The sequence below is a fragment of the Artemia sp. Qi Xiang Cuo genome, chromosome 6, assembly GCF_049724085.1.
Source record: "Artemia sp. Qi Xiang Cuo chromosome 6, ASM4972408v1, whole genome shotgun sequence".
Classification (NCBI taxonomy): Eukaryota; Metazoa; Arthropoda; class Branchiopoda; order Anostraca; family Artemiidae; genus Artemia; species Artemia sp. Qi Xiang Cuo.
The window spans coordinates 53,348,391-53,376,154 of record NC_142799.1 but is presented as its reverse complement, the minus strand read 5'-3'; the positions used below and the strand labels follow the sequence as shown (position 1 = coordinate 53,376,154).

Genomic DNA, 27,764 nt, shown 5'->3' with positions numbered 1-27,764 from the left:
AAGGCAAATTTTTTCATGCTCGTAACTTTTGATGGGGCACACTAAATTTGATGAAACTTACATATTGGAAATCAGCATAAAAATATGATTCTTTTGATGCATCTACTGGTATCAAAATTCCGCTTTTTAGAGTTTCGGTTACTATTGAGTCGGGTCGCTCCTTACTTACAGTTCGTTATCACGAACTGTCTGATAGCATAGAAATTGCTGATATTTTGTGGTTTCCAATTTCTTAGTAAAAAATAATACCAAATAATTAATTATATACACGGTAGCAAATTAGCCACTTTTGTTCTACTGATTTTGCATTTATTATTAATATTGCTGTTTCCTGGCGCAATACGTGATGTCATAGATCTTTTCCTGAGGACTTTTCGGTCATGAAAGTTAGGTTTCCGGTTCTTCAGAATTTAAAGTCAGTCACGCTCAATAAGTGCTGCTCTGCTCTGATACAAGGAAATTATATATTTGCTTTTAATGGATAAACGGGCTGTGAATTTATTGTACAAATCTTTAAGTGAAATTTTGAAAATAAAAAATTGTGAATTGCTGAAGACTGGTAGTGGGAAAAGAGATTTTTATTCTTATTCACAGGAGCCTTTCCATCCAATTCAAGGACGAAGTCCAAAATGGACTTCATTGGAAGATTCAGTTAAAGCAATACGATCAGGTAGCTTTTATTTTGACTCAAAAAAAATATTTTGACTCATTCGCACTTGCTAGCGTTAGAAGCTATAGCGTAAACTTTTGACAACTAAAAAATTAGATAAAATTCTAGGGTAGGCCTTGTTCAAGTGCATATCGGCCTTAGTCCTAGCCTGTAAATGGTCATTTTTGACACAAGACTCTAACATACATTGTTGTGTCAATTCACGCAATGTAGGTGAAGGTTTAAAAATGTATTTTAAAATCTAGGAAGAGGGGGGCAATTTTTTATCTTTTCAATTGTTTCATTTAAAATCTTTGCGAAAAAGCCCCAAACCCCGACTCTCCCGAATTGCCGCTACTGAATGAGCATGGCATTGGTATACCTATGATTCGAACCAGGTACCCCTGTTCAGTTATGAATGTATTTTTTCCATTTACTGGCTAGATAATTTTCAGTTGACATGTAGTTTCCTTTGAATTATACTTCTGAATACCTTATTAATTTAAACATCCTGTGAGTCAAAACATGTAGCAATTAAATTCTATTTATGATTTGTTATCAGAAGTGTCCCAATTTTATCAGTCTGAATAAATAAGCTTAAAGTTACGTATTATTTTTATCAGTGGATACCAATCTTATAACAAGGCAAAAACGCAAACAGTTTTGTCTGAATATTCGTGCAAAAATGTCAAGAACACAGTTTGCAAGAACTGTTGGCTCTTTTGTTCGCAAATATCAGACTTACACACCAGAGATATCTTTTCCGATACCTGGAAAGGTTCCAGTTTATATGAAAGCTGATGAAGCAGTTTCGTCAATTGTGAAATCTGGTTTGAATTTCTAAATATTATTTATATTGGTTTCCTTCGTTTTTATAGCTGTTACGGCACCTTCCCATTATATGGGCCTTTACAAGGAAACCAGTAATCAAAAACCTGTTTTTGACGGGTCAATTCAAGACACCGCTATAGAGTAATGGATTGCATAGCGTGGTTTTCGTTGCGTATACATATTTAAACTGTTGTTTTTTTTGGAATTTAGGGGGGGGAAGGTACCTAGGTTAGGTTAGGTTACGTATTTAATATATGCAATGCTTTAACCACATTATTGGGGGACAGCTGCCCCCCCCCCCAATAATATGGAGAAACAAATATTATACATCCCATGCCCTTTGACTATCCAGATATGGACCCCTCTTCCCCCCCCCCCAATAAAAAAGCTGAAGATTCGCCCCTGGTTTTGGCTAACAGACAAGTATCAACTTTTCTGATTTAGCTCACTAATGAGATAGCTAAGAAATATACATACCTGTAGAATCAAAATTTCATCCTGAATTCAAACATGAAATTTATTTGTGTCGGTAATGTACGAACAGAAATTATTACGTATATGAGGGAATTTACCCCCTTGTCAATACCTTGCTCTTTACGCTAAAGTTCTAATTTTGTTCGAATCACAAAGGCCGTTTAATTAGAATAGATAGCTCTTTTGAAAGTAATAAAAAAAATTTAGGGGCACAAAATTTCAAATAAATTAAAAGTGGTTATAATCATTTCGTAATTTTTGAAATTTTATTGTTATTAAAATAAAATAGATGATGCAGTTAATAAATGAAAATAATGAATATATAATTAATTAGTTAGTAATATTAAAAATAAATGAAAAAAGGAAGTAATAATAATAATTAAATAATTTAACTAATAAATAAAAAAAATCAAAGCATAAATTCTTAATTCATTGATAAATCAAAAATAATTTTGTTCATAAATTAAAATTGTGTGGGGGACAGGGGGTGGGGTGCTAATAGTAGTAACCCCTCAGGAGGTCCCACGAGTACACATGTGCTGCCATCTATAATTTAGTCTAACGCTGACGGGACATAATTTATTCAAGGATTATTGATCCACGAAGGGGAGAGAATTTCCGAGAAATTGATTTACATAATCGGTGGGGAGAATGTATTGATTTACGAAAGGGGAATTAAGAAACAAATATGGCTTCTTTGATCTTAGGTCTGAGGGATAAACGGTCTTTAGGTCAGAGAGAAAAATTAATATTCTATTTTTAAATATGGCTTCATTGATCTTTAGTGTCAGGAATTAGAAATGACATCACAAGGCCCCCGAGCCCCTCCCTTCCTTTTTAAATTTTTTCGGACTGAATTTTTTAGACTTAGAAATTATCCAACATTTTTCTGGTTTTTTCTTTAACCCATTGACATAGAGTTTTAGCCTAGAGTCTTAGCTTAGTTTTATTTAGAGTTGAAGTTTCTTTAGTTTTAGTTAAGAGTCTAGAGTTTTAGCTTAGTCTTAGCTTAGAGTTGTTGTTGAAGTTCTAGTTTAGTTTTAGTTAAGAGTTTAGAGTCTTAGCTTAGAGTTGAAGTTTAGTTTAGTAATAGTTAAGAATTTAGAGTTTTAGCTTAGAGTCATAGCTTAGAGTTTTAATTAAATTTGTAGTTTTGGTTAAGTTTTAGTTAAGAGTTTAGAGTTTTAGCCTAGAGTCTTAGCTTAGAGTTTTTCTTGAAGTTCTAGTTTAGTTTAGTTTTAGTTAAGAGTTTAGAGTTTTACCTTAGAGTCTTAGCTTAGAGTTTTTGCTAGAGTTCTAGTTTAGTTTAGTATTAGTTAGGAGTTTAGTTTTGTTTTAGCTTAGAGTTTTTGTTAGAGTTCTAGTTTAGTTTTAGTGGAGAGTTTAGAGTTTTACCTTAGAGTCTTAGCTTAGAGTTTTTGTTAGAGTTCTAGTTTAGTTTTAGTTAAGAGTTTAGAGTTTTACCTTAGAGTCTTAGCTTAGAGTTTTAGTTAGAGTTGAAGTTTAGTTATAGTTAAGAGTTTAGAGTTTTAGCTTAGAGTCTTAGATTAGAGTTTTTGTTAGAGTTCTAGTTTAGTTTTAGTTAAGAGTTTAGAGTCTTAGCTTAGAGTTTTAGTTAAGAGTTTAGAGTTTTAGCTTAGAGTCTTAGCTTAGAGTTTTGTTAGAGTTCTAGTTTAGTTTTAGTTGAGAGTTTAGAGTTTTACCTTAGAGTCTTAGCTTAGAGTTTTAGTTAGAGTTGAAGTTTAGTTATAGTTAAGAATTTAGAGTTTTAGCTTAGAGTTTTATTTAGAGTTGAAGTTAAGTTTAGTTATAGTTAAGAGTTGAGAGTTTTAGCCTAGAGTCTTAGCTTAGAGTTCAGTTAGAGTTGAAGTTTAGTTTAGCTATAGTAAGGAGTTTGAAGTTTTAGCTTAGAGTCTTAGCTTAAAGTTTTACTTAGAGCTGAAGTTTAGTTTAGTTATAGTTAAGACTTTAGAGTTTTAGCTTAGAGTATTAGCTTAGAGTTTTAGTTAGAGTTGAAGTTTAGTTTAGTTATAGTTAAGAGCTTAGAGTTTAAGCCTAGAGTCTTAGCCTAGAGTTTATTTAGATTTGAAGTTTCGTTTAGATTTAGTTAAGGGTTTGGAGTTTTAGCTTAGAGTCTTAGCTTAGATTTAGCTTAGCTTAGATTAGCTTATTATTTATTTTTATTAGTTTCATTTTTTTAATTTCCGTAGGGGGAAGGAATTTTGGTACTTGTTTATTATGCGCCACTCACTCAAGTTTACGCTGTCTAAAATTCGAGAACACATTGTTTTTTTCGTTAGTTTCTTCGTTACTTTAGAAATAAATTTGGGCTATAGATTTGCGCATTAAGGGGGATGGGGTAAAGTATAGCGGGTATGCATGTAATATGTGTTTGGCACAATTATTCTGCATATTAGATAAATAAGTGTATTTTAAAGCCAAATATACGGCCACGGACACAGTAAAATAACATAAATGAAAGGCACAAATAACATAAACTTTAATCAGCGATCATCATAAAACACTTAAATCAAACACTACATCAACCTAATGATAGTACTTAATAGTTGAAAAAACGGTCATTGAAAAAAGAATATAACTCTTGGAAAAAACACTTAAATGAAAAATTACATTTACTTTATACTGGGATTTCTTTTTCTTAGTTAAAAAAAAATTCCAGATACCTCGCTATTCTTCTGTAATTTTTAGTGGCTCTATACTATCCAAATATTTTGCCCTCCCCCCCCCCTCTATGTGCAAATATATAGGCCAAATTAAATATTTCCAATATATTCTGTAACTTGTCTTTGTTTTGTCTCGCGCTAAGCTGAAAAAAACTAACGAAGAAACCGGTTTTGTTCTCGAGTTTTACACAGCATAAAGTTGAGTGAGTTGCCCATAGTACATAAGTACCAAAAATCCTTCCCCCTACGGAAATTAAAAGAATACAACTCAAATAAAACTCTCAAATTTGGAAAGCCTTCTTTGCCACGGGGGGTATTTACCTGGGGGTAAAGCATTTGGACAGTTTAAAGTAAGAAAACAATTCTTTTCTAGGTATATGGCCACTAAAAAATTACAAAAGAATAGCGAGGAATCTGGAATTTTTTTTAATAAAAAAAAAAACAGTACAAAGTAAATATAATGTTTCATTTAGGCTAAGTGTTTTTTTTTTCAAAGTGTTAATTTTTTTTTCAATGACCGTTTTTCCAAGTAATAAGTACTATTATTAGGTTAATGTAGTATTTCATATAAGTGTTGTATGATGATCGCTGATCAAAGTTTATGTTATTTGTGCCTTTCATTTATGCCATTTTACTGTGTCCGTGGCCGTATTTTTCGCTTTAAAATACACTTATTTATCTATCTATCTAATATGCAGAATAATTGTACCAAACACATTTTGCATGCAGACTAGCTATACTTTAACCCCCTCCCCCTAATTTTCAAATGTATAGTCCAATTTTTTTTTTAAAGCAACGAAGAAACTCGTTTGTTCTCGAGTTTAACGCATCGTAAACTTAAGTGAATGGCGTATAATACACAAGTACAGGAATTTTTCATGGAGAGAGAGCCGTATTTCCCGGTATTATTTGAAAAAGATCAGAAAATAAATTTAAGAAAACAAGTTTTTTCAACTGAAAGTAAGGAGCAACATCAAAACTTTAAACGAACAGAAATTATTACGTAGGCCTATATGGAAGGAGTTGCCCTTTCCACAATAATTTCAAATCGTTTTTTAAAACAAAATAGAAATCTCCTTCAGTGGAATTTTTCCATAGAATCCCCCCCCCCCGCGGGAAGTTGATCCTGTTAAAAGTTTTTCCATGGATAATTTATGCCTGGAAAATTACCCCATGAAAAATTTTGCAAAAACAACTCCACATGCAAAATTGAGACGACAAAGAGAGAGTATGACATAAAAAAGTTTCCAATAGAAATTCTGTCAAATTCCCCTAGTGCAAGATCTCCCAAGGAAAATTCACCTCCGGAAACTTCCCTTCCAACAGAAAATTCTCCCCACGGAAAACCACCCCTCCCACACATAAAAATGTTAGTATACTTCCCAATAAAATGTTTGTATGTATACAATGGGCAAATTTCCGAACTTACAGCTCTTTCTCCAGAGGCTGCGGAGGGTCATGGTGTCCCCAAAGGCATGGTCAATTTACTTTTGGGACTCTTGGGGAGCAGAAATAATTTTTTTGCGAAACAAATTATTCGAATTGTAAAAAATGTTAGTTTGGTTTATTTGTGGGCTCCCTAATAAAAATCGAATGTTTTCCCCTCAGATTAACTGAGGTAAATCAGATTTTATTTAATGACATATAATACAGGGGTGTCAATGATGGGGGGCGTAATTGTCCCCTATATTTGAAAATCACTTTATTTTGAGTTTCTGTTGAAAAAAAAATTCAGTCTCCTTCCTCTTCCCTATATTTTGCAAGTTTTTGTGTTCATTTTTTTATTTGTTTAATGCAAATTTTTTAATTCTTTTAATTTTAATTACATCTTTTGACTTGGGAGTTCGTCATCTTTTGACGTGGGAGGGATAGTAGTTACCATGCAATCTTTTTGGGAAATATATAATTTGGGCTATATATTTGACCATAGGGGGGGGGGTAAAGTATTTGGATAGTTTGAAGTCAGAAAACAATTCTTACTTCATAATATGCGGAATAGTTTGTTCTCGACTTTTACACATCGTAATCTTGAGTCAGTGGCGTATAACACACAAGTATATGATTTTTTCACGGAGAGAGAAATTTAACGTAAAGAGCGAGGTCTTGACGAGGAGACAACCCCTTTCACATATGTAATAATTTCAGTTCGTTTTAAGGTTGATGTTGCTCCTCACTTTCAGTTGAAAAACTTGTTTTTTATTTTGTTTAATTACTTACAGATAGTATTTGTTAATGGGAAACACAAATCCTTAAAGAAAATTTTAAGAGCCTCATTAAACCAAAAATGAGCAGAAATAAAGTCAAATAATCTTCAAATAAAAACTATGGAGCATAATAAAAAAAAATTAAAAAATATAAAATATTTTTGATATGAAAAAGACTATGTAAATAAAAAACGAACGGAAATTAATATAAAAAACTTTTTGCACAAAACAAGTTTGTAAAAGAATAGTAAACAGCCTCGTTAAGCCAAAAATGAGTAGAAATAAATTTAAATGATTTTCCAAGCTTAAAACTACCACAAATCACCATTAACAAATAAATAAATTGAACCAAAAACGAACAGAAATTACAATAAATAACCTATTCAAACTCAAAATAGCAAGAATTAGAATGAGTATGGCTGACAACCCCCAAAGCCTCAAGACCAAAACATATTTTGCACTTTACTGAAAACAAAATACATTTTAAACGTTTTCACTTTTTTGACTTTAACATATAAAGTATTAAGACTATAAGGAATAAGACTATTAAGACTATAAGGACTATAAGATATCAGAATATGTATATCAAACTGACAATAGGCTAAACGGTTTTTTTTTAAAAGTAAAGTGCAAATTATTTTCTGGTCTGAAGAAGACATTGGTGTTGTCAGCCATTAAATAAAAAAAAAACAAGTTTTTTAAACTGAAAGTAAGGAGCGACATTAAAACTTAAAACGAACAGAAATTATTCCGTATATGAAAGGGCTGTCCCTCCTCAACGCCTCGCTCTTTACGCTAAATTTTTTTATTGTTTTAAAAAATAAAGTTGTGAGACAGAGTTAAACTTTAGCGTAAAGAGCGAGGCGTTGAGGAGGGGACAGCCCCTTTCATATACGGAATAATTTCTGTTCGTTTTAAGTTTTAATGTCGCTCCCTACTTTCAGTTTAAAAAACTTGTTTTTTTTTATTTAATTTCTGATCGTTTTTGAGTTAATGCAGCTTTTATTTGCATAAAAATTTTACTTTTCTTTTGCTAAATGGATGTCTTTACAAATTAACTTACGTAACTAACTTCTATATTCGTATATTTTTCTTCTGGCAAAAAATACAAAGTTGCAGATTTTTGCAGATATGAGCTTGAAACCTATGTAATAGTGTTTTCTGATACGCTGAATCTGACGGTGTGATTTTCATTAAAATTCTTTCACCTGTAGGGGATGTTCCCCCCCTCTTTAAAAAATCGAGTAAATTTTCTCAGGCTCGTAGCCTTTGATGAGTAATACTAAACTTAATAAAATTTATATATTTAGAATCAGCATTATAAACACATTCTTTTGATACATTTATTGACATAAAAATTCCATTTTTAAAAGTTTCGATTTCTGTTGAGCCGTATCGCTTGTTTTTTTATTGTTTTTTTTTATTACGTATATGCTATTACGTATATGAGGGGGTTTTCCCTTAGTCAATACGATGCTCTTTACGTTAAAATTTAAAAAAATTTCTTATTCACAAACCCCTGAATCAAACCGGCCTTATAATTATAATATATATCTATTTTTAAAGTACTAAAAAAAACTGTAGCTTAAAGAGCAAGGTCTTGACTTGGGGGAGAACCCCCTCACATACGTTATAATTTCTGTTCGTTTTAAGTTCTAATATTCCTTCTTACATTTCAGTTGAAAAAACTTGTTTTTTTTATTTAATTTCTGATCGTTTTTTCAATAATGCTTGGAAATCCAGCGCCCCCTTCATAGAAATGTCCCTTACCCCAAAGAAACATCCTCCACGGAAATATTCTCCAGAGTAACCCCCTCCTCTAGCCCCCCCCCTCCAGAAAAAATCCTTCCTGAAAATGGTTGTATGCTTCCCAATAACCAATAAATAATGCTGGCAAGTCCGGCGCCCCCTTCATGGCAATTTCCCTTCCCCCATGAAAACTTCCTTCATGAACAGATCCTCCAACATAACCCCCGTCCCACCCATCCCAACCACAACCACAAAAAAAACCCTCCTGAAAACTTCTGTATACTTCCGAATAACCAATACTATATGTTAACATTGGGCAAAGTTCATAACTTTTAGCCCTCCCTCTGGGAACTTCGGCGGATTAAGTCATCCTAAAAGACATATTTATCATATTTTCGAACATGTTGAACAAAATGGCTATCTAAAAACTGTGATCGGATGACTTTGGGAAAAAAATCAGCGTGGGAGGGGCCTAGTTGCCCTCCATTTTTTTTGGTAACTTAAAAAGGGCACTAGAACTTTTAATTTGCGTTCCAATAAGCGCTCCCACGATATTCTAGGATCACTGGTTAATACGATCACCCCTGGGAAAAAAAAACAAAAACAAACAAATAAACAAGCATTCGTGATCTTTCTTCTGGCAAAAAATGTAAAATTCCACATTTTTGTAGATAGGAGCTTGAAACCTGTACAGTAGAGTTTTCTGATACTCTGAATATGATGGTGTGATTTTCATTAAGGTTCTATAACTTTTAAAGGTTCTTTCCCCCTTTTTTTGAAAATCAGCCAAATTTTCTCAGGCGCGTAACTTTTGATGTGTAGCACTAAACTTGATGAAAGTTATATATTTGAAATCAGCATTAAAATCTGATTCTTTTGATATATCTATTGGTATCAAAAACCCGTTTTCTAGAGTTTCGGTTACCATTGAGCCGGGTCGCTCCTTACTTACAGTTCGTTACCACGAACTGTTTGATACTCCTTTTAATTTTTGCTCGTTTGAGTTTGACTAGGCTATCTTTTGTAATTTACGGTGACTTGTGGTAGTTTTACACTTGGAAGATAAGAAAAAAAGACCGTAGAATTTGACAACGCTTTCGTCCGTAAAAACTTAAACAATTTAGAATTTGTTGGTTCCCAAAGCCAACTATCCTTTCAAAGGATAGCCAAACCTTCTTAAACTTCTTGGTGCCATATGTTTTAGATTAATTTTGATGATAGTTCGCCGATATTTGTCTTCTTCTTCATTTTCTTTTTATTTTGGCACCCGCTACTGCCAAAAATTGCAGAAGTTCATATGGAAGTCTTCAACACAAATTGATTTGTGTTTTTTCCTTAGTTTTTAAGACACTTCTGGTGTGTAAATTCTTCTTTTTCCCGTTCCTTAGTACTTTTCAACGAAACTAAAAATAAAACTCGAATAAAAGTTTCAAATTTAGAAACCTTATTTTCCATAGAGGGGAAGGGTATTTTCCAAGGAGGGGGTATTTTCTTCGGGATTACTTTCCGTGGAGGGGGTATTTTTTGTGGGGGACATTTTACCGGGGGGGATTTTCCGCGTTGGGGTATTTTCCGCGGGGTTAAACCCCCCCCCCCTATTCACTATATTAGTTTATGTTATTTTACTGCGTTCATGGCAAAATTCACTTATTTATCTATCTATCTAATATGTAGAATAATTGTACCAAACACATTTTGTATCCAGACCCGCTATACTTTACCCCCCCCCCTTCTAATTTACAAATCTATAGCCCAAATTTATTTCTATAGTAACGAAGAAATAAAAAAAAGATTCCCGAATTTTACACAGCGTAAACTTGAGGGAGTGGCGCATAATACACAAGTACCGAAATTCCTCTCCCCTACGGAAATTAAAAAAATCAAACTCGAATAAAATTCTCAAATTTGGAAAGCCTTATTTTCCATGGGGGGGGGGGGTATTTTCCGGGGGGATATTTACAGGTGGTGTTTTTCCCGCGGGGGGGGGGGGGTAAACGCCGGACACCGTTTTCAACATATGCTCTGGACTTTATAAGTCACCAAAAGCTCCAGCTCTATAGGAAGAATAATAATTTCCGCATGCTTCCGTCTATCCCATGTCCCTTGGTCGATATATTTCGTCAGCGTCTGGAATGCCCGACACCCTCAGAGGCACCAGAGTTGCCGTCCATCATACGGGCGTAGCTATAGAGAAGCAAGGTTAAATATCTAGCTACGGTCTCAAAGGTACCCTTATTAGCCAGTTCGTTTTTTATGTAGTTCTATATTTTTGCAAGCCTGTGGTATTAAATTATATGGTATATTTTATGTATATGCAAGACCTTATCCAGGATGGATACGGGGTTTGAACCTCCCTCCCTCTCAAAATTTTACCAGACTCGTAAAAACGGACAAAAAATGCATATAAACAAATTATTGACGCGTTTTTTAAATTTGTTTTGTAGCCCCTCCTTCCGTACAAAGATCCGAGATTTTTCCTTGCGTATTTATATTGTGTATATTTTGGTAGCTAATTGAGTAAGTTTATATTTGAAGTCTTAATAATTTTGGCGATTTGATATCTATCTGTTTTTCTTTACTGTATGCTTTTGATAAATTTGACTTTTGTACTATTAAATAAAAAAAACACAAAAAAAAATTTTTTCGACCGAAAGTAAGGAGCAACGAAAACTTAAAATAAGCAGAAACTGTTCCGTAAACTAAGCCTAACTAAGCCCTCTCCTCAATCCCTCACTCTTCACGCTAAAGTGTTTCGAAAAAGCTTCTTATTTAAATTAAACGGCCCTTGTGTTTCAGGAGACGTTCACAAGGGATTGGGACAAAAAGTCAAACTTTAGCGTAAAGAGTGAGGTATTAAGGAGGTACAGCCCCCTCACATGGAATAATTTCTGTTCGTCTTAAGTTTTAATGTCACTCCTTACTTCCAGTGGAATTTTTTTTCAAATAATGCCGGGAAATTCGCCTGCCCCGTCCATAGGAAATCCCCCCACGTAAAATTCGTCCATGGATAGCTCCTCTCCAGTAAAATACCTCCCCTCCGGAAAAAATCCCCGGACAATTCTATCCTTGCTGAAAATTCCCCCCCCCGAAAAATGTCCTGCGGACAATTCCACCTGGTAGATCCTTCTTGACCCACTTTCATTTGAAAAAGGACTTGCTTTTTATTTTATTTCTGGTCGTTTTATTTTATTTTATTTATGGTCAAACCATACCGGAAATTCCTCCTGTGGAAATTTTATCCCCGGAACAACCCCCCTATCCTCTGGAATACCCTCCCCCCATGGATAATCTAGCAGGCAATTCCAACCCCGCTTAAAATTTAACCCGGACTTTTCCCCCTGAACATCTCCACACGTAAAATTGAGTCACAAACAGAAAGTAAGACAAATAAAAGGGATTTCGTATAGGAATTCTGGTGAATTCCCCCTGTGTAAAATCTCCCCTTGAAAGTGTACCCGAATACTTCCGTCCCCACACAGAGAATTCTTCCTGAGAATAAATCCCCTCCGCAAAAAAATCCCCCCCCCTGAAAAATGTCTGTATACTTGTATTTGTCTGTATAACAAATACTATGTGTAAACAATGGGCACATTTCATAACTTACAGCCATTTTCCTAGGGGTTATGGGGGTCATATCATTCCCAGAAGCATAGTTGTTGGACCTTTCAACTATGCTGAACGAAGTGGATATCTCAAAATTTTGATCGGATGATTTAGGGGAAAACGTGGTGTTGGAGGGGGGCTAATTGCTCTCCACCCCTGGGAGAAACAACAACAAATAAACACGCACCCGCGATCTTTCTTTTGGCAAAAAATAAAAAATCCACATTTTTGCAGATCGGAGGTTGAAACCTCTACAGTAAGGTTCTCTGATACGCTGAATCTGTTGATGCGATTTTTATTAATATTTCTTGACTTTTTTTGGGGTGCTCCCCCCACCTATTCGAAATTAGGGCAAATTTCTCGGGCTCGTAACTTTTGGTAGATAACATTAAACATAATGAATTGTATTTATTGGAAATCAGCATAAAAAGATAATTATTTTGATGTGTTTATTGTTATCAAAATACCTTTTTTTACGGCTGCTATTGGACCGAGTCGCTTCTTATTTACAGTTAGTTACGGTACCACGAACTGTTTGATAATTGCAGGTGCGTCACTGTAGGTCAAAGGGCTAAAGCCCGTATATACTGGTGGGTTTCACTTTACAAAAATAAAGATCCATTACAACCATAAGCGTAGAAAATGTAGTGGGGGACCCCGAATCCCTAGTCCAGAGACCATGCTGGTCACCCTTGCTGTACGGGCTAATATTTACAACAATAGGGCCGTTTTTTCACTCATCAGTGTGCTAAGATCTTACATCTTTTGTCAGAAAACGTTTAAAAGTGAAATCTTTGAACAAAGATCTTAGATCTTTGGTTATTTTTATGTATTAGAGTAAAGAGCGAGGTATTGACGAGGGGGCGAACTACCTAATATACGTAATAAAAACATACGAATATAGAAGTTCGTTACGTAAGTTAATTCATAAGTTACGTCAGAACAAAATTTCGAGAAAGCCATTTAGCCAAAAAAGTAAAATTAATATGCATTTTTTGTTTTAATTATTCATGTACGGTGATCCAAAATCAAAGCTGCATTAATTCAAAAACGTTCAGAAATTAATAAAAAACAAGTTTTTCTTAACTGAAAGTAAGGAGCAACATTAAAACTTAAAACGAACAGAAATTATTCCATACGGTATATGAATTTGATATTGTTTACACCACTGTTTACTCGTTCTGATTCTCACTGTCTTGCATTTGCAGGTAATTCTCATTGCCGCTAATTCTTGAACCGCTTACTCCCTTGTTTTCGCTGTGACACATCTTTCAGCCACATATCTCTTTAATTTTTCATTTTGGTTTTGGGCAGTTTTAATTCTTCCTGCAGCTTATCTTCGGACCATATGTTTCTTTTCTCTTTACTTTTGTTTTTGGCTCGTTGTAACTGTTGCTGACGGAAGTATTCTGACTGTATATACTTGTTCTTTATTATCGTTTATTATTATTTTAAATGTTTTTTATTTTTCCCAGATACCACCAACCCTATGAACAGCTCTGTGTACAGTTACAATTAAGCTAAATTACCTGTTCCTATTTTGTGTCTGACTCCAAGATCCTTCTCCGTGAATGAATTTTTCAAACTAACACAATTCACCCTGTCTTCTTGGCTAATTTCGTTGTGATTCCGAAACATTACATTTTTTTTTTTCAAAAAAATAAAAACAGTTTGATTACATTTTTCGCTAGCTTTACACTCTGATTTCTTACGTCTAGCATTCAGAACCAGAAGTTCAGAAAAAAAAGGTGTCAGGGTATTATGCGTATATATTATGTTTATTGGGACGGTAGAGTAGACGTTCTACATACTTTTATTTTCAAGGAATGTTGATGAAGATATGGGATGGGGTACCCACAAATTAGAAGGGGATAACCACAGTCAAGACAAATTGTATTTATATTGTGATTCAAATCTACAAAGAAGGTAAATGAACAGATAGGTAAAATTTTCAAATATGATTTTTTTTTTTTTGGGGGGGGGGGTTCAAACGAGTTGAATTTCTAGCCCAAAAGTAGCGAGATTTAAAACATTATAGCCCCAAAACCTACCTCGCGGGGTTTTAGTAACTTGTCCCACGAAGTTGAAAATTTTATAACCCAATTGGTGGGAAATAGCCCAGCCTGGTAACACTGAGTAGATCATCAAAGTTCTCTCATCATTGTTCTATATGGCAGAACAGTGGCGCTCTTCACACTTTTTGCTAACATCAGTGAGCTGTAAGATCTTAGAACAAAGATTAGTTAAAAAACGATAATCTTTGCAGAAGATGCAAGATCTTAAATGTAAGATCTTAGTGCTAAAAAACGGGCCTAATATATAACCGTGCATGACGTCGCTAACTAATTAATTGTTCCAATCTTATTGATTTCCCTAATGACTCGGTTCAGTTAAATAAAATTATAAAACACAGTAATTTTAAAATTGGAAAAGAAATACAGCTTTGTGTTTGTTTTGTCTTTACTTTTATCACTCTTTTTTGTGACAACATTCGGAGTGAAACTGGTTCTAAACGTGTGAACACTCTAATCTACTTCTTCTTATCACTAGGATCTTCGCTTTCTAAGTTTCTTGTTTCTAGTCATAGTTTGTAAAAAAAATAGCCTCGCGGTCATTGTCACATCAGGATCCACAGTTTTCAGCTTGAGAAAAAGATGTACGGAGAAGACCGTATACAGGATTTTTGTTTGGGGGAGGGTATTTTTTTCAGGGGATTAAAAAAAAATACTTGAAAAGTGGACTTTTTAAAGTGTCCAAAATTTGTTTGCATGCATTTGTTACGTCTTTTTGTTACGTATTTTACGAATTGGACAAACATTTTGAGGGGGGGGGGGTCAAACAGTGTAACCCCCCCCCCCTTGGCTGGGGGTTACATAGTGTCTGTCACATGTATACATGAGCCTGGAGTAATGGAGGTATGTATTTCCAGCGTGGCCTTTGCTTTGCGTCCGTGCCTGTGAACCTCCATATCTGTGAGTCCACGAAGAGGAATCGTGCGTAAGCTCCTTATGAAAATCCTTGAAAAATAAAAAAAACAAGATCTTGTCTGCGGTAATTCCAAAGGCGTTATGTGTGTATCACATTGTTGCCAAACAGAGCCTAGTAGCGTATATCCTTATTGGCCTGTATCCTTTATTGTCTTATTTGGTTTTCAAGATACTTAAGATATTTTAATTTTTCCAAAGTGTAGCCTACTATATACAATTTTTTCACTCGCCGAAATATTCTTTTTGCCATATCTTTCACGCCTGAAAATGTTCTTCGCACAAATAACTATTAGTAGAAAACAAATTTTCTATCTCAGTAATGAAAAAAAAATCTAAGTTTCTGTAAAAATACGCGCTTTGTAGAATAAATTTTTTAAATTATTGCAACCGTTTCGGAACCTAACGTTTCCATTAGGTCATTAAAATAAAGAAATGCATACATGTGTACTACCCCGCCCCTCCTCCTGGGACTAGTTGGAAGCCCCCCCCCCCCTAAAAAAGAAAAATAGCGGCGCTGATACATATTTTTTCCATGTTTTCAAGCAGAAAGTTGATTGTATTAACGACTAATAATTTCTGGAGCAAATGCTCCTACATTTTTTTTCTTTCTACAGTATATTTTAGTGCGTTAATGGATATACTATGGAACAAAAATAGGTAGCAACACAGAAAAAGTGATTAAAATATGCTACTTTTCAATGAACTAAAATTGATTTTAATTTGCTGCTGCCTCTCAAAGCTTGTTTTTAACTTTTTCAGTGAGTAGCAGTTGCTGGTAGAAATATTAAGTAATCAGTGGAATTTTCCAAAATCTACGTCCAAAAATTTTCCAAAATTCCAAACCATCCGAAAATTTCGTATTCTTTGACAGTAACTAAACATGTCTAAATCCTCATTTAAGCTACTTTATTTCCAGGTGATACTGTATTTGTTCATAGCGCAGCGGCTACCCCCACTCCACTGCTTGGAGCATTAGCAGATCATGGAAAGAAGTCCAGTTTAAAGAATGTTACTGTATGCCATATACATATTGAAGGGAAAGCCGCTCATCTAGACCCAGAATGTGAAGGTAAATAGTTTTATGAGAAAATAATGGTATAAGTAATACAAACACATTGCGTAGTTTAGTGATAGTAAAAAGCATTCAGTCCCCGAAACCATTAGGTTTATATAATGCGTTATTTAACTGTTATATAGTTACATTATGTAAAAAGTTTGAAAAGACACTTACTTTGTGTGTTGGAGGGGAGTATCCAATTAAATTGATCCGCGAGGGTCCTCCTTACTAGAAAATGTTTATAAAATACGTTATAATCCATGGAAATGTGGACAGTTGGTTCAAAACTACCCGTCACTTAAGCTTGAGATTCGTGCAAGTACGAGTAAAATAGCTCCCTTGCCCACTTGTCGCAACACCTGACCCTGCCTTAAGCATCTACATAGGGAATAGAAATTTGTACCTGGCCTCCTTTGAAGTCTCAAGATTTGAAGATTATTTCCAGAATTTCCATGTAACATATCCTTTTTTCTTTTCGCGTGTTTGCCCCACCCAAAACAAAATTTCATGCTCTTGCATGCCTCCCCCCATGACTCAGGATCGTAAAACCCCATTCAGTTCAGAGCGTTGCTTCAATTACGATGTCTTTTCCCTTAAACTGCATTAATGCAACGGCAAACTTCAATTGGTGTTTCTTCGTTGGTACATCTGGATGCACAAAAGGGCGAGAGTGTATCCAGGATTTTTTTTGAGGAGGGGGGGGGGGGTTGCAAAAATAATTTCAAAGACGCACCAAAATTTGCTTGTATGCATTTTTGGTTCGTTTTGCGAGTTGAACAAAGGTTTCGGGTGTTCAAACTCGGTACGGCCCCCCCCCCCTGGATACGGCCTTGCAGGACGGTCTATGGTAATGCTTAATAAACTCTAATACTAGAGGGTCTAACTAGTTTTCTTGGAGGATTCCAAATGACTGCAAGTTTTAAATAGTTCCTTACAAACGTCTATAACTTACAAATAATTCTTTTCAATCGTCTATGATGAGTAAAGAGGTTCGTTCCTTTTGAATTGCAGTCTTATAAAGAATGGATTTTTTCAGTTGCCTTTTTCTCAAATGATTTTTCATGTCGCAAAAGAAGTATTGAAAAAAATTGCTTTGATATTGTGAGAAATGTTTTTTGTTCTATTCGTGTTTTAAACTGATTTTTGTTTGTATTTTTCCTTCCCATCGAAACTTATTTCAAAATGGGCTTTTTTCACTCTATTATATAGTTTCTTAATTTTTTCAGGAATATTTCGGGACAATTCTTTCTTCATTGGTGCAAATGTCCGGGGGGCTGTCAATGAAGGTAGAGCTGACTGTGTACCAATTTTTCTCTCTGAAATTCCTCTCCTGTTTAAACGCGGAATTGTCCCTATCGATGTAGCCCTTATACAAGTGTCGCCACCTGATAAGCATGGATTTTGCAGTATGGGTGTCAGCGTAGATGTCTCTCGGATGGCTGTTCAGTGTGCAAAGTATATCATTGGTAAGGTTGTTATGTGTCGGCGACATATTTATTACTAATGTGAGATGATTCCTTCTATTATATGATGTTATTTGTCCTTTTAAGTATACGTTCATAGAGAAGGAAGGATGGGGTTCTCTCCTTGAATTTTGCCCAACTGCATCTTGGGATTCTCCCCCAATGTGAAGAATGTACGTTAATGGCATGGTTAAATTTGGGCATTTGGTTAAATAATGAGCATTTTATTGAATTCATAAACAGGAATTTATGTACATAGATAAGTGCATGGAAATGCACTTACCTATGCATCCCTATTTTCTTTTCTTTTTTTTTATTGCCATACTCATACTCTTATTTATCGTGCAGTTTATATTAGTTTTATTTTCTAAAATTAGATTAGTTTACCGTTTCTTGAAGTCATCAAGAGAAGGATTTTATGAGATCGCCTCTGCTGGGAGGCCATTCCGCGTGGTAATAGATCGTCGGCCGAAACTAGTTTTTCAGCATTCCTAGCGGGGTGCACCCTGCACAAGATGGTCTTGACAACCTGTACGTTGGCTATTGGGTTGCAAAGGCTCTCTCCGAAACAAGCTTTGGCAACTCCTCTGATGGAGGAGTTGAATGGAGTGTATTTAAAAAACACTGGCTTAGACCTCACGTTGAAATGGTCAGGGATCAAATCCAGGGACTTCGCATCAGAGTCACTAGAAGTTCTTGCGCAAGCTGCTTGATTTTGGAGCAGTTGAAGAGGAGTGGTGTGGCTAGTTGGTGCACCAATAAAGAGAGGGCATGCTTAATCTGTGACTGGTCTGATGCATGACGTGAATGGTTTAAAGCGGACTCACCTGGGAGGAAGCTTTTGCATCTTAGGACGACTCCTAATTTCCTGAGGCAGGAGGCTCTCCCTTTGTTTAGGTAATTCGTTATGATGGAGCTGATGGGAAATAAACTCAATGAAGGTGTAATGTATCTACTCTTGTTACTGCCTCTCCTTTAGAGGTGAAAACAAGGTGAGCCTTTACTTTTCGTGCTTTCGACATTAAAGGATATTTTCTTTTTGACGTATTGAAACTGAAAAATCACGCATCCACCCATACCTAGTTTGACTTTGTATTGTGTATATAAACAAATAAAGAAAAGAGATAAAAGATTTTGTGGATTTCCCTAAGCAAAAGCCAGTTTATTTGGGACGCAATCTATACACGAGATACGTCTATTTCACTAAGCGGAAAATAAACCTAATGTCTTAGTTTAGGTGAAATATTCTAATAGGTGTACATATTAGAGTCTCGGGATGCTGTCAGAATGTATTTTAGGGAGGTTGAAAAAGCGAAAGAATTATAATTGTAGGCAATTGTGTTTTAGTCTTTATGCCCATAAATGTGTTAGTGCATTAACTTATTTATAAGAGTGTCTCAAATTGTTTTCATAGTCTCTGAAAATTTAGGCTATTCCATAGATGTAACTGTACTGCTAATATAACCGTTTTCAAAAAATAGGTACAAGTCAGCAAAAAATCATTTTTACACATGCTCAAAAAAGAAAAGTATCATGACATTTTTAGGGGGAGTTTGGGGCTTAAAATTTAAAATTTTTTAGAGGTGTATATGCATGTATTATATTGAAAACGTTTATAATTGACTTACCCTGCTAGTTTAACTAATTGTTATAGTAGTCTGCTGCAATAGACTTTTTTTCTTCTAGGCCAAGTTAACCCTCAGATGCCAAGGACCTTTGGCGATGGTATTATCCACATGTCTCATTTTGATGCTATGGTAGAACATGACGCTCCTATGCATGTGAGACATACGACCAAGATGACAGACGTAGAAAAAACTATTGGAGAACTAATTGCAGAGAATTTAGTGGACAACGGCGCTACATTGCAGATGGGTATGTTTGATTTTAAATGAATCAGGTACTTACATGTTATAGCGGCCTAACCAAGGGAGTGAAGTTAGGTTAATCATAATAAGATATACAAAAATATGATGCAAATATAATATTTTAGTTACAAAATTACGTATTATTTTGAATACCTAACCTAACCAACTCTATATATTAAATATTTAATTAAAATATATACCTACATAGATATCGTTTATCTCGCTCAGACTAAATTGATTATTTCCGAGTGGACACATAAAACCGGTTTCATTACAGATCAAGAACAATGCGTGGTCGCTATAACACGCAAGTACCATGAATCAATAAAAAAAGGTTGAAACTACATCAATAACGACTACCTCATTTAAACGAATATTTTACTTGGGTTGGATAAAAAGAAAACCAGAAATAAAACTGAAGTAAAACAGAAAGAATCATTTGCATGTTTTTTCCTTCTAGTTTTGGATGGTTTTATAAATGTTTCCAGAAGTCTCTTAAAATTGTAGTACACTCTGATAGACAAGCGCACATGAAAGAGAGGAGGGTATTAGGAGATAGGACAAATAGAAATATCATTATTTATCCTCCCCCATAATTCGCTTAATTTTCGTAGAATTTACCTGTTGTAAATTCTACGAAAATTTCCCACACCTTTGATGAAGCATGCATACGTCTCTAGTTGGATGGCTTTGCTCGACTCCGTAATTAATTCAAACCATAAAATATTGTTTTAAATTAGAAGAAGTCCATGTTGTTTAAAATCTTCTCTGATTAAAAAAAAATCATAAAAAAGCGGTTTTCTCATAAATATTATATTACTTTTACTAGAAATCTAGCAAATAAAATAGGTTTTAAAATATATCAAGACAGCAATAGAGGAATTGTGGCTCAATTTTTTTAAATCCCAATATTTAACAGGGAGCAGGCCGAAACCTCCATTGCTTCTCCCTTGTACATGTCCCTGTCTTAAAATGTAAAAAATACCCGGTTTTCCATATTGTTTAGAATATTTTTTTCGTAAATCAGCCCCTAAGCCCCACCCCCGCCTGTGTATGATTGCATATGGCTCTATAAGCATTAAGAGATGCTTATAATGAAATGAAAGCGGAAAAGGGGTAAAACTCTCCATTAAGAAGATGAACTCTGAAAAAGGAAACTTTTTTTTATACAAATACTACTAAATGTACAAATATTTCGGTTTCACGCCCAGAAACATTTATCAATGGGAAAATACCAGAAAATAAACAATAAAAGTAAATTGAATATGGGAGACTCTTGTATCACACTGTGTATGACTGATCAGTATTGCCAACGCTTTGAAAACAAATGTACCGGTTTTCTGACTAAAATAGTGCTGCAAGAGATTAATTTGCACCATCTGAACAGCAGGTTAACAATTTCCGTAACAAGAAGAAAACTTTCGATAAACTAAAACCTGAATTGAACATACGAGTCAGAAAGGATTAAGTAAAACCAAAATGTATCCTTTGATTTGTATTGTACCAGAAAATATCCATTTGTACCGCATTGTTTGAGGACCTCTAAATTGTAGTAAAAACGGCACAATATTACCGCATTGGCAACGCTGTAACTGTGGTTATCTTCTGATATAAGGTTTGTACAAAACGAAACAGTCTTATTTGTTGTAAAATTTTGTATGTAACTTAGGTTAGACTTTTTAGAACGAGAAAAGGTGAAAAATTTTTAATTGACATTTCAATTCACTATTAAGGTCCTTTTTATTTTGAGCTTTATTTTAAATGCTAAAAGCTAGTTCAGGTAAGTTTATTATTAGAAATACATGAGGCTCTTACCTGTTTTTTAATCAAGCTGTTATAGTTAGAAAACTATTATTGTGGTTTTTTAGCGGGTGTATAGTCGAAATATTTGACCATTTATCAAAAGGCCTACTCGTTTAAAACAGTTTATTTTTTTGAAGTTGTCCTAATTAGAAGTTTTGCTCATTTTAGACTTTCGTTCCATTTTAAGAGTAAATGGTAAGGCAGTATGGTCTAAGAAATTATTTAATTATTAATAACAACATGTACATTACGTCATTTATTAAAAACAACACCAACAGTGCACTATAATCCAAATATTCCCCATAATCTTTGAAATCATTCATATTATAGGTATTGGCAACATTCCAGATTCTGTGCTAGCAGCTTTGAAGGATCACAAAGACCTTGGAATTCATTCTGAAATGTTTAGTGATGGTGTTGTTGACCTGGTTGAAGCAGGCTGTGTTACAAATCACCATAAGAAAGTTTTGCCAGGAAAGATTGTTGGCTCTTTCTGCATTGGTTCCAAGAAACTCTATGACTTTTTGGATAACAATCCTTTCGTGTGTGAGTATAAAATATCATATATGCATATTACTATTGGCGCTTAGAGGGTGGAGGGGGGGGGGTGCAACCTTGAGATATTTTTGGAATAAGGCTCATCTTCCGATACGACTCAAAAGAAGTTTGAAAGGCTCTGCAGTCTTCGAGAGGCCCATCGAGAGCCAAAGAGTAAGCCAAGGAAAAAAATTCGTTGTCGCTGTTACTACTTGTTATCTTTCATTCTTTTTTTGTTTTTAACAGTACCACCGCACATGAAGGTTGCAGGTCGTGCCATTGGCGTTGTGTATGAAAGCAGTATTGCCACTTCTGCCAAGTACTTTTTTATAGGAATGTGCTAAAAATAGTGCAGAGGTATAGTAGAGAGTTACAACTTTCCTCCTTTTATATTTTTTCTCATTGTATCCTGTATTACATTGTATCCATTGTATAGCGTAGTTACCAACTTTCTGATTGTATACCTCAATTTATTTTCAACAGCGGGCCCACAGTCAGTACCTACACAAGTACACGATTACGTAGTTAGTTGTACATTCGAATTGGGTTTTATGACTACAGTTTGACTTATGACTCAGCTTCACTAACACCTCAATGACTACAGTTTCTGAGTTAATCAGATAAGTATTTAGTCAAACTTTTTCTAGACTATAAATGCAGGGAAGTAAAATGTTGTAAAATGTACACTACTTATTAAAAGATGATGGGAGACAATTGGGAATAATCTCATGTGCCAGGCTGCAGTACCACTACAGTTTTTTTTCGAAAGATATTATTGAAAAATTCCGAAAAAATATTTTCGATTATAAATTTAAAATAAATATGAACCGTGAATTCTGTAAATAAAAGCAAGTGAGCATATATTGCGCCTTAAATATAGTTTTATTAGCCAAGTTTATATTTTTGTATCAAAATATTTTCGAAAATTCTATTAAAAATGCCAGAAAATTGTTTCTATTATGAACTAAAGAATTAAAAATGAATTGCGAATTCCTGAAAAAAAAAAAAAAAAAAAAGTCACTATATTTTGCATATTAATTGTGATTTATTGATCAAATTTATACTTCTGTGTTAAAATATCGTTTTATTTGAAAAAATCCATCATCACCGTCAAGGCTGTATCCAGAATCTTGTTTGGGGAGGGTTACAAAAAACTTATAAGTTTAACTTGTAAAATCTTCAAATAAAGTAAATTCGAGAGAAAAGCCAACTTACAGCTTAAATTGGGAGTCAATTTGGAATTTTAGGTCTTTATGGAAGTTTCTATGCGGCAATAACCTCAATCCATTAGCCTTAATTTTGTACGATATCATTTCGATTTAATACTATTTTTATTGGGTTTCAGGAAATTTTTTGGAATTCCTCAAAATAATAATTACAATTCCTGTATTAGCTTCAAATGGCAATTCTGCCTCACTTGGCACTTTTTTCAAAATGCGTTTTAAATTTTCTTTCAGGGAGTAGAGTTTGTTCTTCACTAGGTTGGCCCTTCGGTTGCCCCGCAACCATGAAAGATATTGGCAGATTTGCGTAGTGTGGTGAATAATACTCTTCTTTCTATTTTAGTAATGGGAGATGTTCAGTGGGTGAACTACTCTCCGATTATTGCTCAAAATCCAAAAGTGACCGCCATTAATTCCTGCATTGAAGTTGATCTTACTGGACAAGTTGCTGCTGATTCCATTGGCACTCGAATGTATTCAGGCTTTGGTGGGCAAGTGGATTTCCTTAGAGGTGCAGCCATTTGCCCGGAAGCTGGAAAACCTATCTTAGCCCTTCCTGCAACAACAAAAAGGGGTGAATCAAAGATTGTACCAGTTCTCAAAGAAGGTGATCTTCCTCAAACTCCTATTTTACTTTCCTCTAATCTTTTCTGATTCATCAGTCGGCACAAAGCACAAGAAACACGCAAAAGCACACTTTTAGAAGTACAAAAGACACTTCTTCTTTTAAAAGCCCATGCACACTAGACCAATCGCTAGAATAGAAACTTTTTTTTTATGCCAGCAAAACCTGCAAGGGTCAAATTTCTTTATTTGTATAAAAATAGAAATTGTGCAAAAAAAGAAAGGAAAAAAAATTTTGCTGGTCAAATAAATGTGAAAATGGAGGTTATATACAAATTAGACTCACAGTTGTAATACAGTAGGAGAATTTTTTAAATTTAAGTTGAGCAGATAGGGTTCTTAACAAAGACAACCAATGTTTCTTTATATTTAACAGTAAAAACGTAGAAGAGGGTGGTAAAAGGTGATGAGAGGGGGAAGCAACAAGATAAATGCTCTTTGTAATTGGTGAAAAGGTTAAATATGAGAACTTTTTTGAAAAATATCAAATTGTAGTTTTAGATGTGCGTTTAGGAGTAGCGCATATGGTACTAAATACTTTTGAAAGTATACCCTAGTATGCCATAAATAGCACGTATGTGTCGCTGTATCAGGCTAGATAAGTTCGCATATTATTTACTAAAATAGTGCATTCTGATGTATATTTTACAATAATAAATGTACCTATGATACATTTTTGAACGTAATTACTCCGAATAGAGGAGGGAGAGGTATTCCTCTCAGGTGATAAGAAGGTTCCTCCCTGACCGTGTGTGAATGTATGCTTGCCATTATTTCTTGAACGGAAGCAATGTTTAACTTGGTTCATATATTCAGAATCCTACACTTTGAGTTTTATTTTATAATGTATCTCGCATCTCCCTAAAGGAATACTTCAAGACTAACCTCTAAGAAGTTCTCGTTACTCTTATATTTTTCTGTTGACTTTGTGTGATTTTTTTGTAGAAATCTCTTTAAAATGAGCCTGAACAACTCTCTAGGAGGTTCCACGGTCCCGCTAGCAGCGGAAAAAAAAGAGGACAGACGCGTCAGTGCTATCCACGCAAGAAAGCGATTTTCCTTTTTATTCGCATTAGGGGGCGGTATATATCTTGTATAAGGTATGGTGATTTTATTGGTATACTTTTCATTTCAATCCGACGCCTTTTTGGGGGGTCTTGGACATGTTTTGAGAATCCAATAAATTAATTTTTCAAAATGTCATTCTAGGTTACCATACCTGAATCAGCTAGAAAGGACAATTTTTTCTCACTAGCCGGTTTTTTGAATATGAAAAAAGTACATTTTCAGGCCTCAATTTTTCTGAAGAGAGGCTTCACAACCAACATTGGGAGAAAAGAAGGGGCACACTTTATTGGCCAGGGCTGGATGTTTCGGTAATAAGATATTTAGTAACCCTTCCCTTCTGCTCTAAAACAACTCTCTGGTAAATAGGGTATAAGTCCTGCTGCACCAGGTTCCCTTTTTTTAGCTATATTGTTTGTGTAAAATGATAACAAGTATGCTCAATTCCTAACTTTAATGATAGAGCTAATAACATAGAGATAACTTTTATATGCAATCATATAGCTTATAAAAATTAATGAGTTTCTAAGCACTCACTTCTGTCCAATGCACACATAGGCATTCAAAAGAGGATAAGTACACTATTAATCAGAATGTAGGTGTATTGTAGCTGTAGCTATTCTTAATAGTGTACATATCTAATTGTAATTATTGTAGCTTTTTATTATTTTATTTGTTTGTTTTGTTTATTTTATTATTGTTTTTTATTATTGTTATTGTTTTTATTATTGTTGTTGTTTTTTTTTGTATTGTAGCTTTTTTTATTACTTTTTATTATGTAGCTAACTATTGGAAAATATTGTAGCTGTATTTTATGCCAGTAAAGAGGATGGCCAGCTGAGATGAAAAGGATTAGACGGCCACCAAAAAAAAAAGAAAAAACAGTGTGTATAAATGCAATTTTAGTGGTTATTTATGATACTAAACAAGCACAAAGGTTTTTTCAACTGAAAGTAAGGAACAGCAAAACAAGCAGAAATGTTTCTGTATATGAAGAGGCTATCTTTTCCTCAACCTTCGCTATTTACGCTAAAGTCTAAAATTTCTCTGAAAATACTTGTCATTAAGATTCGACGTCCCTTGTGTTTGAGCAGTCTTTTTTAAAGAATTAATTAAAAAAACTTTTTCAACAAAATATGTTTTTCAAAGAAAAGCAAAGAACTCCATTAAACAAAAAATGAGCAAAAATTAAATAATCTACCAAGCTCGAAACTACCACAAATTAGCATCGATAAATAAATAAAACCCAAAACCAACAGAAATTAAAATAAATAACCAAGTCAAACTCAAAACGAGCAGAAATTAACATAAGTTGGACGCAAAACCCCTATGCCTTCCCAAGGCCAGAACAAAATTTGCACTTTACTGAAAAAAATACAAATGAATGTGCATTGTCAGTTTAAAATACATATACTGATATTTAGTAATCAAAATGTTAAAATTATTTGATTTATTAAAGTTATAAAAGTAAAAACATTTACGCTAAAGTCTCAAATTTCTCTGAAAATACTTGTCATTAAGATTCGACGTCCCTTGTGTTTGAGCAGTCTTTTTTAAAGAATTAATTAAAAAAACTTTTTCCACAAAATAAGTTTTTCAAAGAAAAGTAAAGAACTCCATTAAACAAAAAATGAGCAAAAATTAAATAATTTACCAAGCTCAAAACTACCACAAATCAGTATCAATAAATAAATGAAACCCAAAACGAACAGAAATTAAAATAAATAACCAAGTCAAACTCAAAACGAGCAGAAATTAACATAAGTTGGAAGCAAATCCCCTATGCCTTCCCAAGGCCAGAACAAAATTTGCACTTTACTGAAAAAAATACAAACGAATGTGCATTGTCAGTTTAATGTTCATACAGCCCTACTGATATTTAGTAATCAAAAGGTTAATATGATTTGATTTATTAAAGTTATAAAAGTAAAAACATTTATATTTTTCTCCGTAAAGTGCAAATTATGTTCTGGCCTTGGGAAGGCATAGGGGTTTTGAGCCCAACAACGCTGAACAAAATGGCTATCACAAAATTTTGATTGGATGTGCTTGGGGGAATGATGGGCGTAGGGGGGGGGCGGGGGGGCTTGTTGCCCTCCAATCACTTTTGACTATTAAAAAGGGCACTAGCTCTCTGAATTTTCCAATCGAATGAGTTTTTTTGAAGTTTTTACGACAACGCCTTCCATAAAAACATTAAATGCCCCCTGGGTATAACTTAAAACCCTTGCCCTGAGGGCTGTGGGGGAGTGTCCTTCTCAAAAACATATTTTCTATCTGGAAATCAACTACGCTGAACAAAATGGCTATCTCAAAATTTTGATTGGATGTATTTGGGGGAATGATGGGCGTGGGAGGGGGGGCTAGTTGCCCTCCAACCACTTTCGACTATTAAAAAGGGTACTAGCCCTTTGAATTTCCAATCGAATGAGCCTTTTTTGAAGTTTCTATGAGAACACCTTCTATAAAAACCTTATATACCCCCTGGGCATAATATAAAACCTTTGCCCTGAAGGTTGTGGGGGAGTGTCCTCCTCAAAAACATATTTCCTATCTGGAAATCAACTACGATGAACAAAATGGCTATCTCAAAATTTTGATTCGATGTGGTTGGGGGAATGATGGGCGTGGGGGGGGGGGGCTAGTTGCCCTCCAATCGCTTTCGACTATTAAAAAGGGCACTTGCCAGTTGAATTTCCAATCGAATGAGCTTTTTTGAAGTCTCTACGACAACGCCTTCCATAAAAACATTATATGCCCCCTGGGCACAACTTGAAACCCTTGCCCTTAGGGCTGTGGGCTAGTGTCCTCCTAAAAAAGATAGTTTCTATCTGAAAATCAGCAGCGCTTAGCAAATTGGCTAACTCAAATCATTGATTGGCTTTATTGGGCAGAATTCTTGTCTTGGCAGGGGGGGCTAGTTGCCCTCCAATCACTTTCGAC

The 27,764-nt window shown here is 34.7% G+C and overlaps 1 protein-coding gene across 2 annotated transcripts in view; it reads left to right on the top strand.

Moving 5' to 3' along the window:
* The first annotated feature begins 434 nt into the window (after window positions 1–434).
* Window positions 435–27,764, top strand: part of LOC148951375 (succinyl-CoA:acetate/propanoyl-CoA:succinate CoA transferase) — a 33,608-nt gene continuing 6,278 nt past the window's right edge. Inside the window, exons 1-6 of one of the 2 annotated variants that reach the window (XM_089090826.1) lie at window positions 435–670; window positions 16,098–16,250; window positions 17,465–17,704; window positions 19,388–19,576; window positions 21,703–21,918; window positions 23,476–23,739. In XM_089090826.1, coding sequence (XP_088946952.1) covers window positions 478–670; window positions 16,098–16,250; window positions 17,465–17,704; window positions 19,388–19,576; window positions 21,703–21,918; window positions 23,476–23,739 — 1,255 coding nt within the window. In that variant the 5' untranslated portion in view covers window positions 435–477. Of the gene's footprint in view, window positions 671–1,316; window positions 1,480–16,097; window positions 16,251–17,464; window positions 17,705–19,387; window positions 19,577–21,702; window positions 21,919–23,475; window positions 23,740–27,764 lie in introns of those variants that run through there. The other variant, XM_089090827.1, reaches the window with a different exon arrangement.